This window comes from Cervus elaphus, chromosome 10 (assembly GCF_910594005.1).
Source record: "Cervus elaphus chromosome 10, mCerEla1.1, whole genome shotgun sequence".
Classification (NCBI taxonomy): Eukaryota; Metazoa; Chordata; class Mammalia; order Artiodactyla; family Cervidae; genus Cervus; species Cervus elaphus.
In genome coordinates this window covers 17,580,386-17,602,477 of record NC_057824.1, presented here as the reverse complement: position 1 = coordinate 17,602,477, position 22,092 = coordinate 17,580,386, and the positions used below count along the sequence as shown (strand labels likewise).

Sequence of the window (22,092 nt, the reverse complement as noted above, 5' to 3'; positions counted from 1 at the left end):
GGGGACGTGACGTACTTCCGGAGAGGGCTCCGCACCGCTCATTGCTTTATCACGGCCGCAACTCAGAGGGCAGCCGGTCGGCAGGAAAGAGTTAACGCCGCGAAGTCTCAGGCCCGTGGAGCCTGGTGTCCCTGCGTGGGTGCCGTCCTCTCGCGGCCACTTCTTCCTCCGTTGCTGCGGGTGGCGGGCGGTAACACATCGTCCCGCCGGGTGCGGCCCCCGTCCCTGCCGGTACCCGAGCTGGGCCCCCGCCGCTTCTCATAGCCTCCTCCAGTACCTGGTGTTTACCTAAAACAATAAAATAGCCTGTTACTTTGTCAGAAAAATTAATTTGGGGACAATTTAGGGTTGGAATATGTCAAGTCGCAACCGTTAGCAAGTCTGGCGAACGTGACTCAAGAATCCAAAGGAGGAAAATGGAAGTTAGTGTAGTGGGTTTTCATTGGCTGAATTTTGACAGTCTCCCATTGGCAGGTCTTTTGCTGGGCCAGGAGAAATTCTTCTGGTGGGTAGAAAAGTAAACCTTCTTCCTGTTGCTGATGCAGTTGGTGTCTAGAGGTGGGGCATGATACCTGCTCTTTTGAGCTCTGATTCCATTTTAAATAATTTTCACAAAGGCAGTTTTGTCTTATTAATCTGCTTTGTGAGAGGTGCAAGCTAGACGCTGAGATGCAACCAAAGTTCCCACAGTTGACTGAGCACTGCAGTCCCTCAGTTTTACAAGATAGGTCAAGAACCAGAAGATTCTCACTTACAGAGATGGCTTGGATCTTTATAATGTGTGGGGAGAAAGCCTGAGTTCTACAGGGACAGATACCTCCCTTCCTTAGTTCTCTGCAGCCAAGATCTATTGAGAACTCTCCGTCCTTCCTTCAAAGGGGAAAAGGAAATCTGTTCCCCTAAAATCGGGAATCAAGAATTCCCTGGCAATCCAGTGGTTAGGACTCTGCGCTTCCACTGCAGGGGGCACAGGTTTGCTCCCCGGTTGGGGAACCAAGATCCCACGTGCTGCACAGGGTGATGAAACAAAAATAAAAAAACTGAGGAAAACAAGTGCTTAAGCAGAAGCTAAATTAAGCTTCTCCACCTTTTTTTCAACTGTCTGTCCCCTCACCGAGGCCATCTCCAATTTGACTTCCATTCTCTTTCCATGCTCCCTTTCTCACCATGCCTTCCTCTGCTGGGTTCTCACTCCAGATGCTGCACCAAGCTCACTGCCTTCTCAATGCTTCACTTCTCACCTAGGTTTGGATCTCCCTGTGCAGAACCATCAGGATTTACTTTCAGCTCCCGGATCCTATACCTGAATGCAGCTTGGGGTGCAACCATCATGACCAAGGCTCCCAGAACTGGCTGGAAGTTTGTGAGGCCCAGCAGTTGCTGATAATGGGAGAGTCTGAAGAGCTGGTGGGAGCTCTCCAATTGCCAAATTCAATCCCCACAACGTGGGTATAATCAGGCTAACATATGAGTTACCTAATAGAAATCAAACAGGCCTTGACCATCACTAGATACGGTTTCCAGTCCCAGCTCAACCCATACTAACGATGTTGGGGGGAAATACTGAACTTCTCTGTGCCTCTATTTCTCATCTGAGCATAACAATACCATGCAGCACAGAGAAAAAGATTAGACATGCTATTTGCATAGCATCTGGCCCAGTGCTTGGCACTTGGAAGGTGCAGAGTAAATGGCCTGGGTTGGTGTGAGAGAAGTACCATCTTATAGGAATTTTGAGCATATCTCACTATTTGACATATATTAATAGCGTCTGTCATCCCCACAGAATGTAAGGTTCTTGGAGAGTGGGTAATCTGTTTCATTGGTGAATCACAGCACCTCAAGAAGTTATCTAGTCCTAAAATAAACATTTGGCAAATGAATAAATGGGTGAAAAAAGACAAAGACGACTAGGGTCTTCAGACCTGGTTTACTGACCGGGTGTCCAATCCTTAAGTATTATAAAGAGTACAAACGAAAATGAAAATTGGTCTCGGCTGAGATGTTCCTGAGATCTGTCTCCCCTTCGTTTCCACTCCTATGACTCTAAGGTGGGATTTCTGAACTTCAGCACTATTAATATTGGGGGCCGGACAGGTGTTTGTCGTCTTACGCGCCCCGCCTCTATTACACTGCAAACACCTGCGGTCAGAGTTTGGCTTTCTGCGCCACAGGTACACAGCCCTTGCTCAGCTACATTACCCACCTAAACACCAGAATTTGTTTCTGCGGGGTTATCTACTCTAGTCTGGACGCTCTCTGAGGACAAGGAGTTCTGAGCTGTCTTCGCATTCCCACTGCACAGCACATGAGTGCCATAAGGCCTTGGTGAACCAGTGCTTTATTCGCGTAAATCACAACAAGAGGCTCAGGGCCTTTCAAAGGCGACTTCACGGGAAAAGTGAGGGACAGGGCGAAGGGCGACAGGGCCCACACACCAGGCTTCCGCGGTCCCAGGCCTCTCCAAACAGAGAAGGTTGCAGCTCACGGCCACTGAGTGTCTTCCCGTTCAAGGATCCGAGACATGACTAGAGCCTCAGAGAAGCCGGAGCCGCGGAGCTCGGGTCCGCCCACCGGGAAAACCGCCCTCAAGCCAGTCAGTCAACCACCAGGCGGTCTTTCCCAGCGCGCAGCCGGAAGCGGCCGCTATGCAAGCCGGGACTTACAGAAGGTCTGGCGCATGCGCAAAGGCTAAGCCGGAAAACAGCGCCGCGGAACACGCATAGCCCTCCCCCATCTGGTCCCGCCCCTTCGCTAATCGACACAATGTTACCCAATGAGAAGACGAAATCCTCGTTGCGTCATAACCTATTTAAACCGCTTACTTGTTAATCCCTCCTATTGCGTACTGCCTTTCAGTTTGGGCGCTTCCGCTTCTCTTATTTTTAAGGGTCCTTGTAGCAATCTCATCCGTTCCTCCGTTTACACACGAGACGGCCACAGTAGTGCTACCGAGAATCACTGCTCTTCCTTCACGTCTCCCCACAATCAAACACAATTCTGTCCCTCTCTCCCCCACCCACCTCTCTTTTCTGTCAATATAGCCATCCAATTACCCTGCTGTCTAAATAGGGAGGCAGGGAATTCCCTGGTGGTCCAGTGGCTAAAGACTGCGCTCCCAATACAGAGAGTCTGGGGTTCGACCCTTGGCAGGGGAGCTAGATCCCACATGCCGCAACTAAAAGATCCCACATGCTGAAACTTAGAGTTCACGTGCAGCAACTAAGACCCTGCTCAGCTAAACAAATAAATAAATGCAGGAAGATATCCTAGAACGTTAGGAACCTAGAGACTTGAGAACTTTGTGGTAGTCTGCAAATAATTAGCTGTAGTAGCCAGTGGGTCGCTCTCGCACTTTGTTTCATCATCTATAAAATGAATACAGTAGCAGGCAGGAACACTGTAAAGATCAAAATAGATGAACATGGTGAAGTCCTCCCACTTATTTAGGACTTATTTGACTATTTAATTTTTTTAAGCTATTGTAAACTATATTAATTCCAGTGTATAGAAAGAGAATTTGTTTGTGGACTTTGCATCATGTGATCTTACTAAATGTACTTGCTCCAGAAACTCTGGTAGGCTCTTAGGATTTTCTACATTGACAATCATGTCACCTGTGAATAAAAGCGTTTTGTTTTTCCTTTCCAATCTGGATGTTTTGTATTTCCTTTTCTTTTTTGATTGGACTGGCCAAGCCTTCCAGTACAATGCTAAACAGGAGTGACAGGAGTGGGTATTCTTGTTTTGTTCCTTATCTCAGAGGGAAAGCATTCAGTCTCTGACAATTAAGTGTGATAGGTACAATAGATTTAGTTTGTTTTTTTTTCAGGCAGCAGTCAGGCTGAATTTAATGATGGGGAGCTGGGCCAGACCATACATAGTGAGTGAAGTCGCTCTGTCGTGTCTGACTCTTTGCGACCCCATGGACCGTAGCCTACCAGACTCCTCAGTCCATGGAATTTTCCAGGCAAGAGTACCGGAGTGGATTGGCATTTCCTTCTCCAGGGGATCTTCCCAACCCAGGGATCAAACCCGGGTCTCCCGCATTGCAGGCAGATGCTTTACCATCTGAGCCTCCAGGGAAGCCCAAGACCATACATAGACCTCTGCCCATCCGCTTGGCTCATGGCCCCTAGAAGCCAGAAGCAGCCTGGAGGGAACGTGGTTCCTCCCCAGGCAGGTAGCCATGGTCCCGTGAACTTTGTGCAAAATACTAAATGCTAATTTGGCATTGAGAGCCAGCTCTGGGCGACCCTTTGTGTAGCCAGCCCCAGGATGGGGGAGGATGGGGGGAAAAGAGGTGGGTTAGGAGGCTCCTGGCCAAGAGGAGAAAATGGGGACAAGAGAAAGGAAAATGCCCGAATTTGGGAGACAGGGTGGGATACAGGCACAGGGCTAGTTTCTGAACATTCCACCAGGGCAAAGGGCAGACATCCGAGCGCTGGAGATCACAGGTACTCGTCTCCAATGTCCTCGAAGGCGAAACTGCCATGGACGTCACTGGCACTGGCATCTGTACCGGGAGTGCCAATTACCCGCAGGCTCACAGCACTCAGCTTGTTTAAGAGTTTGACCATGGACTCCCAGCTGGCATCTGGTGACTCAAGCAGCGGTGGTGACTTCACAGATTACTGGCTGTCTGAGCATCTCAGGGTGCTCCCCACCCGCTGGTGCAGCATCTTCCTGATACTGCCGCTGGATTGCTTCACCATCAGTTCATCTACCATGGACTGCAAGCAGATACTCATCATGATAGCCTGGGGGCTGGTGATGGTGACCCACTGTAGCTGGTCCTTGCTCATGAGGTATTCAAAAGCCAATTCCAGGCACACCTCACCCCGGCCGAGGCTGCTTGTGCCTCGGTTGGGCAGTGGCACAGAGGAGATGACCCACCAGCATTGCATCCGGGTGACCCGGAAGGAGACTTCACGGAGTTGCTGGCCAGGCAGGCGGAGCTGGAGGCTGAGCTCACTGTTGTTGCCTGCGCTCACCACCACCAGATGGACAGTCCTTCTCTGGGAAGTCAGCCGCACAGGCTTTGAAGCACAAGTAGCCATACTGCCGCAGTGTCTAGGCCAGCCGCAGGAACTCCTTCTTGGAGACCTTCTCCTGCAGTGATTTGAGCTGCTACTGCTCCTTGGCAACCAGGATCACCCACCCTCAATGTCTGCTACCATCTGAGCATAAAGCAGGTTCAGGACAACCCGGTTCTCCATGACATCGTTGTCATAGGCAGAGTCCAAATAACTCTTCCTTAGCACAATCTTATACTCTTGACTCTGAAGACTGGTAACAGACACACAAGGCAACTCAAACTCTTGCAACTTCCGTACAAAGGAAAAGGCTTCATCCTATTTTGAACTAGAAAGAGACTGAAGTAGCTGATCAAGTCATCTGGAATATCCAGCTTTGCAGCCACACTCTCCAGGACATACTCAATCTGATCTGAAGTTAGCACGTTGGCCAGAACTTTCTGCCCGTTGCTGAGCAGCACTTCCGATGAGAGCTCTTTTGTGGGGACCTGCTGTGCCCGACGCAGGAAACTATTGAAGGTCTCGCTGCTCCCAAGCAATGGGTCTTGCAGAACAGCTTGCGTGTACTTCTCTAACTGCTCTCTCCTGTTTCACCTCAGCAGGTGTTAAGAGAGAAGCTTCTTTGGGGGAAATGCAGGAAGCACATTGGTCCCATATTCCTTCCGAAGCTGCTCCTGCAGTCCCAGGAGCTGGCTGTAGCGCACCCAACAGTGCAGGACTCCATTCCTGTAAATGTTTATAAACCACGTTGGCTGAGCCGCCGCGCCCCACGCTGCGTGACTCGGTTTCAGGAATGGAAAAGTACATATTCCCTGCAGCAGGGCCCGGCCGGGATCCGGACTAGGAAGGGCGCAGCGGCTTTGCACCCTCGCTTCCGCTCCTCAGCGCGTCTCCGCGGTCTCGCTCGCCATTTGCCGGGGGCGGGGCGGGGGTGGGGTGTGCTTACAATAGGTTTTTTAAATGCTCTTTGGGAGTTCCCTGGTGACCTAGTGATTAGGATTTGGTGCTTTCAGTGCCATGGCCTGGGTCCAATCCCTGGTCAGGAAACTGGAATCCCACAAGCTGTGGGAAAATTAATTATAAAAATAGATGCTCTTTTATAGGTTGAAGAAGTTCCATTCTTTCCCCAGTTCCCTGAGTTTCTGTCATAAATAAATGTTTTATTTTTGTCTCCATCTTACTACAGTGTTCATTTCCAGGCTGCTAGTTGTGCTAATCTGAGGTAAAGGAATATCAGAGAACATAAATTGTGAACTATCAGTTCTGTGATGCTTTGATTCTACTGTTGTTCTCCAATTCACCTTCGATTAATACTGTAAAGTTCTCAAATAGCTGCTCCATGCATTCTACCCAGGTTTTAGGGTTGTTGTCTATGTGAGAAAAAAAGGTGAAGCATGCTTATTTCAACTTACCCAGAGCTGGAACCCTGGTACCATTAGTTTTTCTAGTGCTTTTCCAAACTTTATACAATATTTTTTCTTTCCTGTATTACTGGTTCTCCACTCTGACATCTAATCCCTGCCTCTGCAAATCTTAATAAATTAGTTTACTTCTTTTCAAAGCCTGTACTTTATCTTCCTTTTTTTGTTGTCCACAATCTTCTTCCCTGTCCCACCTGCTAGTATTAATACTGGAAGTATACTTGTCATTAGGGAAATGCAGATCAAAACAGCATTATGATACATACTTACATACCTTGTCACTTTTTAAATTGTGATATGACACATAATAAAATTCACAATTTAAAGTATTTAATTCAGCAGTTTATTAGTATATTTACATTTCATTATCATTAATTTCAGAACATTTTCATCATCCCCTAAAGCCCTGTATCTTTAGCAAACTCGACCCCCTGCAGCTTCCAGTTCCTGGAAAATACTAATTCACTTTCACTCTCTAAAGATTTGTCTATTCTTTTTTTTTTATTTGTCTATTCTTGATAAGTAATACATGTGACCTTTTATGTCTAACTACTTTCACTTAGCATGTTTTCAATGTTCATTCATGTTGTAGCATGTATCATAATTTCCTTTATTTTTATATAGCTAATAATATCCCATTGTACAACTATAACATTTTTAATTCATTTATCAGTTGGTAGATTTTGGGGTCCTTTCTACTTCAGGGCTACTGTGAATAATGCTGCTATGTACATTCATATATAAGGTTTTTTGTGGACATAAGATTTCATTTCTCTTGGGTATATACAATGCTTAGCAGTCGAATTGCTGGGACAAATGGAAATTCTATGTTTAACTTTTGAAGCTACTGATCAAATGTTTTCTTCAATGGCTGTACAATTTAAATTTCCACGAATAAAAATAAAAATAAATTTCCACAAGCAGTGTATGAGGGTTATAATTTCTTCACATCCTTGATAACATGTATTAATCTTGATTATAGCCACATTAGGGGAGGTTAAGTGGTATCTCCATGTTTTTTTGTTTCTTTGGTGAATTGTGAGATTTTATTTTTCCAATTAGGGATCAAACCTGGGCCCTTGGTAGTGACGGCACAGAGCCTTAATCACCGAACTGCCAGGGAACTCACTCAGTGTGATTTTGATTTGAATTTCCCTGAAGGCTAATGATGTTGAATGCCTGTTTATATGCTGACTGGCCAGTTGTATATCTTATTGTGAGAAATGTCTATTCGAATTCTTCAATAATAATCTCTCTACTACTGAGTTTCTTTAGTGTCAAGTAATGCTTCCTGAGATGATGTTTCTCATCATTTGGGGGGTTGTAGTTATAAAAACTTGACACAAGCTTTAAAAATACTCTTTTGGCAAGTAGGATATAATTGGTGATATACTAAAGTGCCCAACTTTTCATAGGAGTTGGCTTTCTGTCCTCATGACTTACTGAGAATGTATCTAGATTTCTTTGCTCTGCTCTGCTGCTGCTGCTGCTAAGTCGCTTCAGTCTTGTCCAACTCTGTGCAACCCCACAGATGGCAGCCCACCAGGCTCCCCCGTCCCTGGGATTCTCCAGGCAAGAACACTGGAGTGGGTGCCATTTCCTTCTCCAATGCATGAAAGTGAAAAGTGAAAGTGAAGTCGCTCAGTTGTGTCCAACACTCAGCGACCCCATGGACTGCAGCCTACCAGGCTCCTCCGTCCATGGGATTTTCCAGGCGAGAGTACTGGAGTGGGGTGCCATCGCCTTCTCCTTGTCTCTGCTCTAGTGCTCTAATTATGTCTGTACTTATAATATTTTCTTAAAAATTATTAGAGATGCTCTGCAAATTGTGCAAATCCACTCTCAAAATGTAAAGAGCTTAAATCAACCCAACCACATTAAAAAAAGAAAACAAAAAACATTAAGGTATATAAGACAGTAGAGTTGTGTTTTTCCTATTCTGTTTTTGGGAAGCTGTGGTTAGTTTTGAAGGTAAGACAGAGTGGGAAACTGACCGTGGAAAGCCAAAGTGTAAAACAAATGAATACAACAAATATACAAATTGTTTAAACCATGGAGAAGGAGCCTAAAGAATGCCCACTTTATCCCCAACCCAGCATTGTTTAGAAGCAAAAATGCAAAACCAAAAATGTTCATAAGCATAAAATCTCAGCACCTAAAACAATGCTTCTGGCACATAAGTGCTCTATATCAATATCCAATGTTGAATGAATAAATGAACGTTCACAGTACATATCTCTCCAGCAGTTTTAGGGAGCAAACATCCACAGGCAGAGATAAAGACAGAACCCATTTTTGGCAGCAGGGTTAATATATCAATTTGGGAATTAAAGGTGATAAACCCTAGCTTATGGCTCCAGGACTGGTTGCAAAAAACACTTTGTTGATTAAGTCAATAGTCATAAAGTAAGATAAGTTGAACTGGCCATGAAGGGACCTGTCAAAGTAGTTTGCACCACACTTCTTGGCTATTAGAACACTGACTGCTGAAGCACAGAATAACCTTAGAACAACACCAGAAAGAGGATCAAGGGAACAAGTGGACACCAACCACGGAAAAGGAGAGAAACTTCATTAAGAGAATGTATGGTACTAAATAAGGAAGAAACTAGAATAGGAATATTAAATATTCACTTCATTTTTCATCTTAGCAATTACTGAAATGTGATGGTTAAATGCTAATTGTAAAAAATACAATCAAACAGGAATGCTTAGAAGGAAGTGGATTACAAATTATAGTAAAAAGTATTTTTACTATAGTATTTTTAGCATTCATTTACACATTATTTCAAGAAAAAAAGAAAGAAAACCAATGAAAAGTAGGCAAATGAGGGCGGTTTTTGAGCTTCAGGGTAAATGTCCCATATGAAAATGTTAGAGAGTAATTACTATTATTATTTTGTCCTTTGAAGGCTTCTAGGAAACCAACAATTAACTATTACTACTGAACTCTTAATGAGTAAATCACCCTGGGGCTTGTTAAAAGTTAGCAGTTTCAAAAAAAAAGTTAGCAGTTTCATGAAGTTTCAACTTTTAATAAGTTGCTCAAGTGATCACTACAGGCATCTAGTATTCCTTGTGGACCACCCTTATTACAAGGCATTAGGGCTGCCTGTTGCTTCTCATAAATGAATACCATGGGGTTCGGAGGAGACCAAGAGGGTCCTCTTACAGAGTCATATTGAGAAGCTGTTGGTCAAGTTCTGGTAGCCCTCTGAGGGAGGAAAAGGCCGCTCCCATGTTCTCAATTAAGCTTGTGCCATGTGGAGACAGCCTCTGTTGAATGGGAATTCTTTCTCATAGACAGATTAGAGCAGAGACTGTCAAGGATTCTTTATCTCTAACAAAGAAACTATTTATGCATGAAATGTCATAATGTCTGAGCTTGGCTTCAGATAGTACAAAACAAAATATTCCAAATATTCCAAAACCCACCCACCCCAAACAAAATAAAAACAAAACACTGGAGTGGGTAAATGTAAAAACTGGCAAAATTTTTAAAGCCTATATAAGGGTCATATTATTTTCTCTACTTTAGATATTTTGATAATTTCCACAATGAAAGAGTTAAATAGGTATATATATATATATATATATATATAAGAACACTGTTCCTCTCTTATATATATTATCTTAAATCAGTTATTGCTCTATATATTAGAATTATTTCAGTTACAATGAACAGAAATGCCAATCACACTGGCTTAAATAATAAGAAATGTATAGATTTATGTAGCTGAAAAGTCCAGTGCAATTCTAGGTGTCAGGTGATGCTTGATCCTACAGCTCAATGGTGTCTCTAAAACCTGAGTATTTATCACCCTGCTCTGTCTGCTGTGGTGTTGGCTTCATTCTAAGGTTCACATCTCTCCTGTTTCAAGAAGACTGTCAACATCTACTGGGTTACATGTGCCATCCAGCAAGTGCTGGATCTGTTCTAATGTTTCCAACAAGACAGGCCAGGTTATGCTGCAGAAATACACAGCACCAACATCCCAGTGATTTAACACAACAGAAGTTTATGAATCCTTCCTACAAAGTCCATTACAGGTCTAGGGAACTCTCCAGAACAGGCACTGCTCCCCAGTGTTGGGTGCTCGGCATTCCAGACTGTTCTGAATTTTGTCTCCTCTCTCTATGTGCTTACATGGCTAAGGCAGGAAAAGACAGCATTAGAGTCCTGCACCAACAAATAAATGTTTCAGCCAAGAAGTGAGACCGCTGTACACAACCTACTGCTCAAAACTATCTCTGGACCCTAACTGCAAGAAGCAAAAACATCTAACCATTCCCTTCTTACTGTTCACAAGAATACAAGGTCCGTGAGGATATGCATTTTGTATCCTTGTCCACTACTGTGTATCCTTACTTTAGAAGAGTACCTGGGCGCATAACAGAATCTCTTATAATCATAATCATAATCAAGTTATAATCATAACTTGAATGAATGAATGAATGAAGCACCAGCAAGAAATCCAAACCTGTATATATTGGGAGAAGAGACAAGAGTCCCTAAGGTTTAAGACCAAGGATGTTCAGTAAGATCCATACAGACCAGAGCTGCAGAGCTAGCTGCGCTTAGGAAATAATACTTGCTAGAGTTCATCTTAGGGAAGATAATGAAATCCTGCTGAGAGAGACACACCAACAGGTCAGGTGACTTACGCCATAAAGCACTGAAGCCAAGGAACAAATCAACTGAGCAAACTACCACAGTGAGTGCTCAGCCCCTGGAAGAAGCTGCAACAGCCACAAATGGATCTGCTCCTTCAGTGTGGTCAGTCTACCCAAGACACCACTGAGGATCAGAGGAAAGAGAAGGATGTGTACAGTGTCTGAGACCCCACTATCAGTCAGATCATCAGGTGCTTTTCCTTCACCAATCCCTCTAATCTCCAGAGAACCCTGAGTTAAGCGTTATCTCTATTTCACAGAGAAAATGGAGATTTAACAATATCTCAGTAACCAACCAAGAAACAGACATGTTTTACTAGCTAGAAACAGTATCATCCAGGCTGCTGGACAGGAACAACATATAGATCAGTCCTGCTGATCCTGTCTTCAGGCCTGACTGATGCAGCTAAGTGACAGCCAACAGACCCACTAACTATGTGGTTGTAGCAAGCCGTTGGATCTCTTTAAGCCTAACTTCCTTACTTTATAAAGTCAGATATTTGGAAGAGATAATTTAACTCCTTTCCTGATTACGCCTAGAGGCTCTACCAGGAACATATCTGCATCACTGAGCAGATAAAAGGGGGAGTTACAAGAAAACTCACAACCTAAGGAGATTTCTAGCAGTCTATCAAATTTGTAACCTAAGGCTGTTACCTGAAAGGATGGAGAAACCAGAAGTAGGATGCCCTTGCCTGCTTAACAGTTACAGTGTAAGTTAACCAATGTAGAGGTGCATTTGTCCATCCTTGCCTGCCACCCAGCATTAGCTCCCCTTTTGGGAACTTGGTCTCCAGTTCACTGGATTCCCAGAATAACATGCCCAGGGAGCCACAAGATCCTGGTGCAGAAAATACTGCAGTTCCCAGACAAACGTAACTCTCTCCTAATTCTTAACAACAAACAAAAACCAAATTAAAATGCAAACAGATAAAAACCTGAGAAGATGATCCTGAATTCCCATTAATTTCCATTTAGACCTTGAAAAAAAGTGCTCATTCTCATGGCTGTTTTATCCTATTGATATTGTGATATAAAGAGTCTAGTTTCTTTTATTGCAGAAAGTTCTTCTTTACATGGCTAAAGATTCCAACCTGTTTCCATTTTATCTCCTTCTTAGAGGTGCTCTCCCTTTTCAAGAGGCATAAAATAGTGATTAATTCACCAGCAGAGAGGCATAAAATAGTGGTTAGTTCATTTGGACAGAATCGATATTGCTGAAGAAAATATTTCATCAGAGTAATAATTATACTAATAGGATTCAAGAGCTGAATTTGCTAAAAAGTTAAACAAGGAACTCAATGTCCAAATTTGTGGACAGCGCCCAATGATGGCACAGTTAAGAAAATCCAATTTGAAAAAAAAAAGAAAATCCAATTTGGTTCTTCAAAAATTTTACATTAGAATTCATTTCTGCCCATGAGATTATTGAAACTGGCAAACCTGGAAGACAATGGTATGCAACTAAACATGCATATTATTGCAACTAAACATGCATATTATTGCTTTTTGTTTTTGAAGACCATTCTATAATACAAATGTTTCCATCATATTAAGTTTGAGTGCCTTGGGAAATCAATGCAAACCAACAATATTTACCTCTGTGGCCAAAGAAGACTATTTCAGAGCTGCATCTGCTACACAAAGCTGAATTTGCTGTTTTGCTATATACAATCTCCAAACAGCTTTTGGCTTTACTCAGAATGTTCTTAGAACACCTCTCCTGCTAAGGAATTCCCTGGAAGCTTTTAGTAAAAACAGCAAGTAGTGCAACTACTAACAAATCCTTTGAAGAGTCAATCTTGATTCCTTCTATGAAACATGTTTATATCCCAAAGTTTCCTGATGAAAAATTCTTCATGCTTCATAATTTTATATTTTCTTAAAGTCAAGCTCCACTTGATAAATTTCTTCAGACTGAGGACACTGAACAAACTTCCCTTTACTGGTGGAGTTTCTGGTGTCTAAGAAGGCTTGAGCGTCTGCTGAAGTTTCTCCTGCATGTGCTACAGGTGTAAGGCTGCTCACCCGTGTGAGTTCTCCGATGTTTAATAAGGTGGCAATTTTGATTGAATTTTTTCCCACATTCATGACAAGTAAAGGGCTTCTCTCCAGTGTGAGTTCTTTGGTGTGTGTGAAGATTTGTCTTTTGACTGAAGCCTTTCCCACACCATGAGCATTTATATGGTTTTATTCCTTGGTGTGTTGTTAAGTGCTTATTAAGATCTGAGCTCCACCTAAACCTCTTATCACATTGTTGACATTTATATGGTTTCTCTTCCGTGTGAACTCTCTGGTGCTTAATGAGGTCAGAGCTAACTCTGAAGCTTTTCCCACATTCCTGGCATTTAAAAGGCCTCTCTGCTGCACGTTCTTTCTTCTGAAGATCCATAAGTTTCAGAAGCTCTTGTTTCCAAGTTGAAAGTTTCTTTTTTTTCTTCACCGGAAAATCTCGGTGCAATTTCCCCACCCTATGCACATCACCATGATTTTCTTTGCCAATTGTTTTCTGGGGAACTTTCAATTTGGCCTTTCTTGATGCTATAGCTACTGGTGCTTGTATTTCTAAGTCAGAAAGACATAGAGACTGAATATTTTCAGTGTCATTTTTAAGCTCCAGCCCTGCTGGAATAAACGTAAGAAACAGCTTACTATATGTCAGAGCAAGAAAGCCACAGTAAATGAAGAGAAAAACTGGACAAACACTAATTTTTAAAAACATAAATAAGCAGAACTGTAAAATGTGAAATCCTTGCAAAAATTCCTATCATGGCACATTTCCCTCTTCACATGGTCTACTTACCTGTAGGCAGCTCTTCAGAACTGTCCTTGAACTCCAGGGGTCTTTGAACCCATGGCTCTTCTCCTTGCTCTAGACAGGAGATCACTTTAGGTTTGGGAAGCACAAATAATGCTGTGAAACAGAAAAACTGAGGTTAAAGACTGGTAACTTAACAACAGTTCACTAATTTCAAACTATTTCAGGAGCAGCTAAGGATGCTTGAATAGTTTACAACACCAAATCTCATACCAGGTTTATAAGATACTTCATTTGTGGATGGATATGCAAAGCAGAGACTGAGAAATAAACCTGAGCTGGGCCAGTGAAACAGATATAGGGCATGGGAATGCAGTGGCATGATCCCCATCTTCTGCTACCAAGAATATCCCACATTCTACTAAGGTAGAGCCAAACTGCAAAGGCCGCAAATACACACACTAGTCCTATTAACTATTCAGGAAGACTTAAACTGGATAAGTCCAGGTTCAGGGGAGTCAATGCAAAGGTCAGTGGGTGGGGTATCAGGCATAAATGATACATGCCATCATTACTTTTATTTAGTAAAAATTAAATAAAATACTAAATAAAACTAAATTTTTATTTAGTGCTCAAGCACCAGACACAGGACTAGAAAAGATTTCCACCACTCCCATAGCTCACTGGTTCACATCCAGGTGGAGGAAACAGACAAGAATTACTTAGTGGACTTTCTCAAAATCTTACTGCCAAGTATGGAAAGTATTCATCACTCAGTCATTCCATAAATATGTAGTGAGTGGCTATGGTGCACCAGGCACCCTCTACGTGCCAGGGACATAGTGCTAAATAAACCAAGTCCCCTGATCTCATGAAGCTTGTATTCTCGGGCAGAGTGAAACAATCTAACATCAACAGACAAGCAAATAAAATGTCAGGAAGTGATACATGTTTTGAAGAAAACTAAGGGAGGGTAAGAGAACATTTTAAGATTCTGCTTCTGTGAAGCTACTTGAGATATAAAGTTGTATAAAAAGTCTCCTTAAGAAAGTAACATCTGAGCAGAACCCTAAAATGAGGATTTTGTCATGAGGCAGAAATGTGGGCCAGGCAGAGGGAAGGGGAAGAAATAAGCACATTAAGTCCATTAAAGAGGATGAGTAGTCTGACTAGAGAGTCAAGGAACAAGGACACAAGTGGCAGGAGACGACAGCTGGTTGGTGTGGAAGGGCCAGACCTTGGAGGGTCCTGGGTCTTGGTAAGGAACCCGGATTTATTCTGAATGTTATGAGAAGTTATTGTAAGGTTTCAAGCAGAAAATGTCATGATCTGGTCAGGTTTTTAAAAGGCTGCCATGTAGGAAACAGACTGTCAGAGGGCAGGCAGTGGGTGCCAAGAAGAAAGTACTGAGGTGAACCTCGACAGAGATGCTGCTACCTGAGACCAGGATGCTACGAGCACAGAGGCAGAGATGTGACACTCAGGCTACACTGTGAGGTGGAACCAAGAGTGCTAGACTTAGTGGGGTATTATGGCAAGATCAAAGTAAAGGATGACTGGACACTGCTTGCTCTGAGCAAGTGGATGAATGGGGCTGCCTTTTACAGAGATGAGAAAGATGTAAGGGCAAGTTTAGACAGAAGAAAAGATCAAGAATTCCAACAGTATAAGGAATGTGTAGCAGGGAAAAGCTCCCTGGTGTTCTGGTGATCCCTGCCCACACCATCTTATTGAGAACCAGTCAGCTACTAGAACAGAGATTCTCTAACAAGGGTGCATTCTCAGTATGCCAACAACAGGACAGTTTAGTCCACTCCTATGCAAAGTGAAGGGGAGAAACTTTACCTAGAGAGATGACAGTCTCATAGTTTTCTTGCATTACATCATTGTAGAGGGCCTTCTGAGTGGGATCCAGTAACTCCCATTCTTCCTGGGAAAAATACATGGCCACTTCTTCAAATGTCAACAAACTCTAAAGAAGAGAACGGGCTTAAGCTCAGAACTTGCCACTACAGAAGCAGCCCAATCTTCTAAGCCATGAACTACAAGGTAAGCCAGTCACTAAAAGAATAGCACACGAATTACTTTAAAGTGAGATGGTAGAAAGTTGGCAAGGGATCAGCAAACAGCCCAGGAAGTACTCAGTTCCCCAGGGGGAACATCTGGGTTAACACACCTCTGAGCACCTGCTGAGCAGGGCAGGTCATGAGCAGCAGGGAGAGGCAGCCCTAAGAAGCTGGAAAGCACAGCTCACCTGGGACTCAGGCAGAATGAGCTCAGGTGCCACTGTCCACTCACTGGTATTTGTCTGCTCAGGAAAGGCTAGGAGCTGGTGAGCTGGCACAGCTGTAGAAGAACAAGAAAATTTCTCTCCCTCCCGTCTTTGAACATCCTAGGCTCAATTCAAAAGTATAGAAGATCCTGATTCTTTCAGTTGAGATAGAACAACTTTACAAGTGTTACATGGTACCAAGAAGTAGCTATCTCATTTTAAACAAGCATCTACTAGCCCCTAAGACAGGTTTCCCAGTTGACTCTCTTCAGTTTTCAGGAGTGAAGTTAAGAAAAGGAAATCTTGTTTTGTTCTTCACATGACATGAATTCTTCAGAGTTGGACAAAAATTAGAGGTGTTGTACAATGCAGTACTGAGTCCAGTGTGCCAGGTACAGAAAATCCAAAGGTGGGAACGAGTTTGGTGAGCTCAAGAAACAGCAAGAAGACCAGTGTGGCTAAAGAGGACTGAGCAGGGCAGGAGTGGCAGGTGAGGGGAGGAAAGTGAAGAGGGGCCAGAACTTGGGGGTTCCTGGGTGCCTCTATAAGGAGTCTGGATTTATTCTGAATGTGTGAAAAATCACGGTAAGGTTTTGATATTGAGCCATGTTCTGATGTGAACTGGTTTTTAAAGGATTCTGGCTGCTGTGTGGAGAAGACTACAGGCAGGGAGGAATGCTGGCAGGCGGTGCCAAGTATGGAGGTGGACCTTATCAGAGATTGCTGCTGCTTACACCACAATGCTAAAGCACAGGAGGCTGAGACTTGGTTGGACTCAGGCCATACGGTAAGGTGGAGCCAGGCGAACTAGTGATGCATTAGTACTACAGGGGTTGGACTAGATTGGTGCAAAGGACAACCACAAGTTTTCTAGCCTAAAATACTGGGTGAAGGAAAGATAAGAGAAGAGCAATTCTGAGGGAAAAAGAGAAGGATCAAGACTTAGGATAAGGAATGAGCATGTACACGTGTTAAAAGCTTGCTGGTGATCTGGTGTACCTTTTCCCTGCCCACACCATTTAGTTGAGAACCAGTTAGCTACTAGAACAGAGACTCTCTCACAAGGGTGCATTCTCAGTGCCCCCCAAATCAGGACAGATTAGTCCACTGCTGTGCAAAGAGAAGGGGAAAAAGAAACTTTACCTAGAGAGATGACAGTCTCATAGTTTTCTTGCATTACGTCATTGTAGAGGGCCTTCTGAGTGGGATCCAGTAACTCCCATTCTTCCTGGGAAAAATACATGGCCACTTCTTCAAATGTCAACAAGCTCTAAAGAAGAGAACGGACTTCAGCCAGGTACTTGCCACTTCAAAAGCGGCCCAACCTTCTGAGTCATGAACTGCATGGTAAGCCAGTCACTAAAGGAACTAACAGCACATGAATTATTTTTAAGTGAGACGGTAGAAAGGAAGTAGGCAAGGGATCAGCAAACAGGTGCCCAAAGTCCTGGGAAAATCTGGGTTAAGTCCTCTGAGCATCTGCTGGGCAGGGTGGGTCATGGGCAGCAGGGAGAGATAGCCGAAGAATCTGGAAAGCACGGCTCACCTGGGACTCAGGCAAGACAACCTCAGGTGCCACTGTCCAGTCTTTGGTGTCTGTCTGCTCAGGAAAGGCTAGGATCTGGTGAGCAGGCACCACTGTGGGTGAAATGGAGCCATAGTAAATATTTCTTGCTTATGTTTCTAATACCCTATGGTCAATTCTAAAAGACAGAAGACTCCGATTTTTTCAGGATTGATGAGATGCCTTTATAAGCATGTGGTGCCCAGAAATGGCTTTCTCCTTGTTAATGAGAACCAAGTATCTACCAGCCTCTAAAACAGGTACCCCAGTTTCCATAAGCAAAATTAACAAAAGAAAACTCTTTTTATTATTTTCCTCTGATGACATAAATTGTTCACCTTGGCAAAGTTTAAACATATTTGCAAATGAAGTACTCAGGGACTCCAGTGTACAGTAGGAGAGAGTTTTTAAATCATTTATTACTTTTTCCTTGGTACACAGTAGTATACACATTCTATCACTAACATTCTGTCACTAATCACCCATTCTGACACAGATTTCTTCTGTATTTTCAAGATGAGGTGAGCCAAACCATCTTTATTTTTCTAAAAACAATTGCTGGTGTTATTACCAGGGTTCTGCAGTTGGGAGATTTCTGTATCTTAGGCCAACCCCCACCCTCAACCCCACATGACCTATTCTACCGCCACCTAGGGGGCATCCTAATTGCTAATGTAGCTCCATTAGTAGATCCACAGGGCAGGGTAACCAGAAAGTGCTCACACATTCTGGCTTAAATTATATCCCACCTCCCAAGAGAAGAAAAGTAACATGAAGATCCTTACCCCTCTCACATACGGGCTCAGGTTCTTTGTGGGTATTCCTGCTCAGTGGCTCTTGTAGACCCTGGTGTATATTCCAAACTTCTTCCTCCCGGGACATGCCCACTGGCTGGGACTCTGCTGGCTTCAGCTGGAAGCCTGGGGCCTCTGCTGCTTCTCCCAAGAGCACTGCCTCTTTTCCCAGCTCCTGGACTGCAACCTAGAAATAACCCCCATACTTGTTACCACAGAACTGACTTTTGGTTTGGGCTTGATGGGAGAGGGAGGGAAAAGCAGAGTGCAGACTGTGGGGCAAAAGGGAGACACTGAAGGAAATGACACAAAGACCTAGAGATACCAGCTACCAATTTTCCACAAGAACTATCCATAAAATATGGAAAATTGGGAGAAACCAGAAAAGGGTGGTTACTGCCAGCTCTCCAAGACAGCAGTCCCACCCTCTGAATTCAGCCCAGTTCGGCCCACTAACAGGGTTGCACCTGTTCTCGTGCTGCCTTGACAGGCTTTCTCTCCCAACTTAGATCCTCGCCTTAGTGGTTTCCTGTCTTCTAATTCTCTCAAAAGATTAAGGAATTGAATTTAAAAGTTGTCCTGTCAACCAGATTTTCCACATGGTCAGGGAAGATTCTCACAGACAATGGGGATGAAATGGAGAAAAAAGCGGGTAAGAGTGATGGCTCTGTCCTATCCCCAAATAATTCTGATACAAAACATGTGCCCTCCTGGTATTCACAGTGGGCCTGAGGCCAGCTGGTGAGCTGTCACCTGCCCAGGGGCATGTCCCGGATCCCCACTCAGAGCAGAGCCAGGAACAACCACTGACAGAGGGCAGTGGAGGCTCTCGCCTATGGTACAGAGGACACTATCCCTCAGGGTCTTTCTTCTCTCAGCTACTCTGTTGGGATTTCAAATCTTTCTTTCCCTGTGTTCTTTCTACTTTTTCCCCTTCTGGCCAGTCGTCCCCTAGTTGTTCGGTTTCTTCCTTCTCTGTCACGTCTTCGCTCTCCTTTGGTCTCTCAGAGTCCTTTCTTTTCTGATCTGCCCTGAACTCTCCAGCTCCTTAGTGCCTTTTGTTTGTTTCTAAGAATTTAAGGTCCATCTCCTTGGCCAAGCCAGACGAGGCTCATTACCCTCAACACAGCCTGGCTCCAAAGACAGCAAAACTCAACTCTGTCCGTAAGGCCAGGGAAGTCTCTGCCAGGATCTCCGAATCCTATGGGCTGACTAAGGCTGCAGGTCTGTGCTTTCAGGTCCTGCTTCACAAGTGCTAAAGGAACAATACAATAGTGACCTAATCCATTTTTTCTCCCAATTAACTGCCCCAATATATGCACCTTCACTCTATTTCACTGCACATCAAGAATCTTTCTCCTCACCCCATTCCTTGTTTGGCCAGTTTCGCTCTGCAAGTGTTCTACCAGGACCACAGCCTCCTCGATGCTCTGTGGATGGTGCTTCTTTATGAGAGTCTGGGTGTCCCCCGGCAGAATGGTCAGGAACTGCTCTAGCACCACAAGTTCCAAGATCTGCTCTTTTGAATGAATCTCTGGCCTCAGCCACCGACGGCATAATTCTTGAAGCTGGTCAACTACCTCCCGGGGTCCAGCTGCTTCATGATAGAGGAAGTTCCGGAAGTGCTGGTGAGACCTCTCAGGACTGAGACTGTCCGTCTGTGGGGCATGTTTCTTATGCTGACTGGAGTTCTCTACCACAAGTCCCTTGGTCTCCCAAAGAGCTCTGATCTGAGGGTTCAAGAACTCAGCCACCTTCAGATCTACTGTCATCATTCTTCTCCAGGAACAATTCTGCTCCTGTATTAGACACCCCACGAGCGGCTATCTCTGACAACTGAGGCCCGATCTGGTTTGGAATAGAATCAATAAAAGGATCTTCTTCCTAAGGCACTGAGAGCAGAAACAAGCTCACGTCAGTAAGATATTGTCACATGAACTTTATTACTTGCTACTTATTATGAGAAAAACTAACTTTAAAAATCAACTGCCAGGCCTGTATTTTGCTCCTTTTCTATTAACCAACTGAATACAGCACAGTTTATTAAAGACAAATTCCAATAAGTCAGTTTTTCTCAAAAAAAAAAAATCAGGAAAGGTTAGCAGGTGAAAAACCTATTACCCACTGGCTCCCACGAGTTTTGGGATTATCCAAATATTTAACTCATGCACTTCTTACGCCATCCTCTCCATGTCAAGGAAAGATTAGGAGAATATTCTGAGTTCCTCTTAAAATGTCAACATATCATCCTAGTCTTCTGTCTTTGGTAAGTGGGTACACTTCTAATACCCTTCATCCTCTTGAGATGGAAACCTTTACTTCCTGGACCATTTGAGGTGCTACTTTCCATTGTGATTACTGCCAGGAGAGCTGAAACTATGAGACCAGAGTAGAAGGAAAGTAATTAGGAAAACTGGAGCCTTATTTTCTTGAAAAAAGCATCTCCCAAGGGACTCTCCTGGGGGTCCAGTGATTAAGAATCCGCACTTCCAGTGCAGGGGGCAAGGGTTTGATCCCTGATCAGAGAATTCAGATCTCATATTCCCCAAAGTACAGCAAAAAAAAAAAAAAAAGGCTCCCCCAAGAAATCAACTAACTGACCAACATTCATCTTGGCATTTCTTTGCAAGATGTGTAAAGAAAACTATGCAGAAGATTTATACGTGTATTTTGAATTTGATCTAGGAAAAATTACAGGTGACCCTTGTTCACAAATGTTTATCCAAATGTCAAGCAGATAAAAAAGGAGAGCATGTGAGTTGGTGATGATTACTTTCAGCTTTTCCAAGGGTCATTTAGACCTCTGAGCGAGGCCTCGTTAATCTCACTTTCCCTGAGGTGACCCAGCAGAAATGGCACAGAAATTCTGCCCAGGAAGTCACGGTATCTATAAAAGGCCGGCTCGCTATGCCCACTCGGCTCAGGGGGCACGGGGGACACTTAACGAACTTTTGCATCACAGAGGCTGATCTCTGAGGCTAGGACTCTCGTTTCTCCCGCGGGCACATCAGCCAGTAAAGGAAACGCCGGCGGAGGCGGGAAAGTGGACACGACTCGGGGCGCGTCCGCGAGCACTGGGCCTGCAGGCAGTGTCCGAGCGGGTTTCAGCCGCGCGGGCCCGGGCGCCACCCGCGCAAAGGGTGCAGAGGGGTCTCAGGAGCCTCACGTCGGGCCTCGCCCGGGGTAGTCTGACCGACCGGCTCCGAAACGCTCCCGGCTGCCTTGCAGTGGCCGCGAGCAGTGACAGGCGTCTCTCGGCGGCTCCGGAGCCGGCGCCGAAGGGGAAGCCGCTTCCAGGTTACCTCAGACAGCCTGGCTTCGTGGAAGCCGTTCTCTCTTCCCGGGGTTCAACCGCAAGCCGCCAAGCGTCTAACCGCCGCTCTGAAGAGCACAACTCCCGGCTCCACACCACTCAGAGGCTGGTCCTGTGCCGCAGGTCTGGAAGAACTTAGACCCACCCAGCCCCTCTACCTCATCTACTGTCCGCCTGGCGCCAAGATCAGCACTCCAACCGGAAGTAGAAGGGACGCACTTCCGGGGAGGGGCCCTCGCAGCCCCGCTTGGGGCGCTAGA

General features: G+C 44.5%; 1 protein-coding gene and 1 pseudogene across 3 annotated transcripts; both read right to left on the bottom strand.

Moving 5' to 3' along the window:
• Nucleotides 1–4,016: 4,016 nt before the first annotated feature.
• LOC122701321 lies at nt 4,017–5,843 on the bottom strand (annotated as a pseudogene).
• Nucleotides 5,844–8,083: 2,240 nt separating this feature from the next.
• On the bottom strand, nt 8,084–22,075 carry ZNF75A (zinc finger protein 75a). Of its 3 annotated transcripts, none has more exons than XM_043914132.1 (9): nt 21,822–22,075; nt 19,884–20,411; nt 18,511–18,706; nt 17,708–17,799; nt 17,305–17,431; nt 16,144–16,235; nt 15,735–15,861; nt 13,935–14,045; nt 8,084–13,756 (listed from the first exon to the last, which is right to left on the bottom strand). In XM_043914132.1, the coding sequence occupies exons 2-9, from the start codon at nt 20,292–20,294 to the stop codon at nt 13,074–13,076; spliced, it is 1,839 nt and encodes a 612-aa protein (XP_043770067.1). In that variant the 5' UTR covers nt 20,295–20,411; nt 21,822–22,075; the 3' UTR covers nt 8,084–13,073. The 3 variants fall into 3 exon arrangements, with proteins under 3 accessions (XP_043770067.1, XP_043770069.1, XP_043770070.1); XM_043914134.1 differs by having other exon boundaries at nt 8,084–13,753; XM_043914135.1 differs by lacking the exons at nt 15,735–15,861; nt 16,144–16,235 and having other exon boundaries at nt 8,084–13,753.
• Nucleotides 22,076–22,092: the final 17 nt, after the last annotated feature.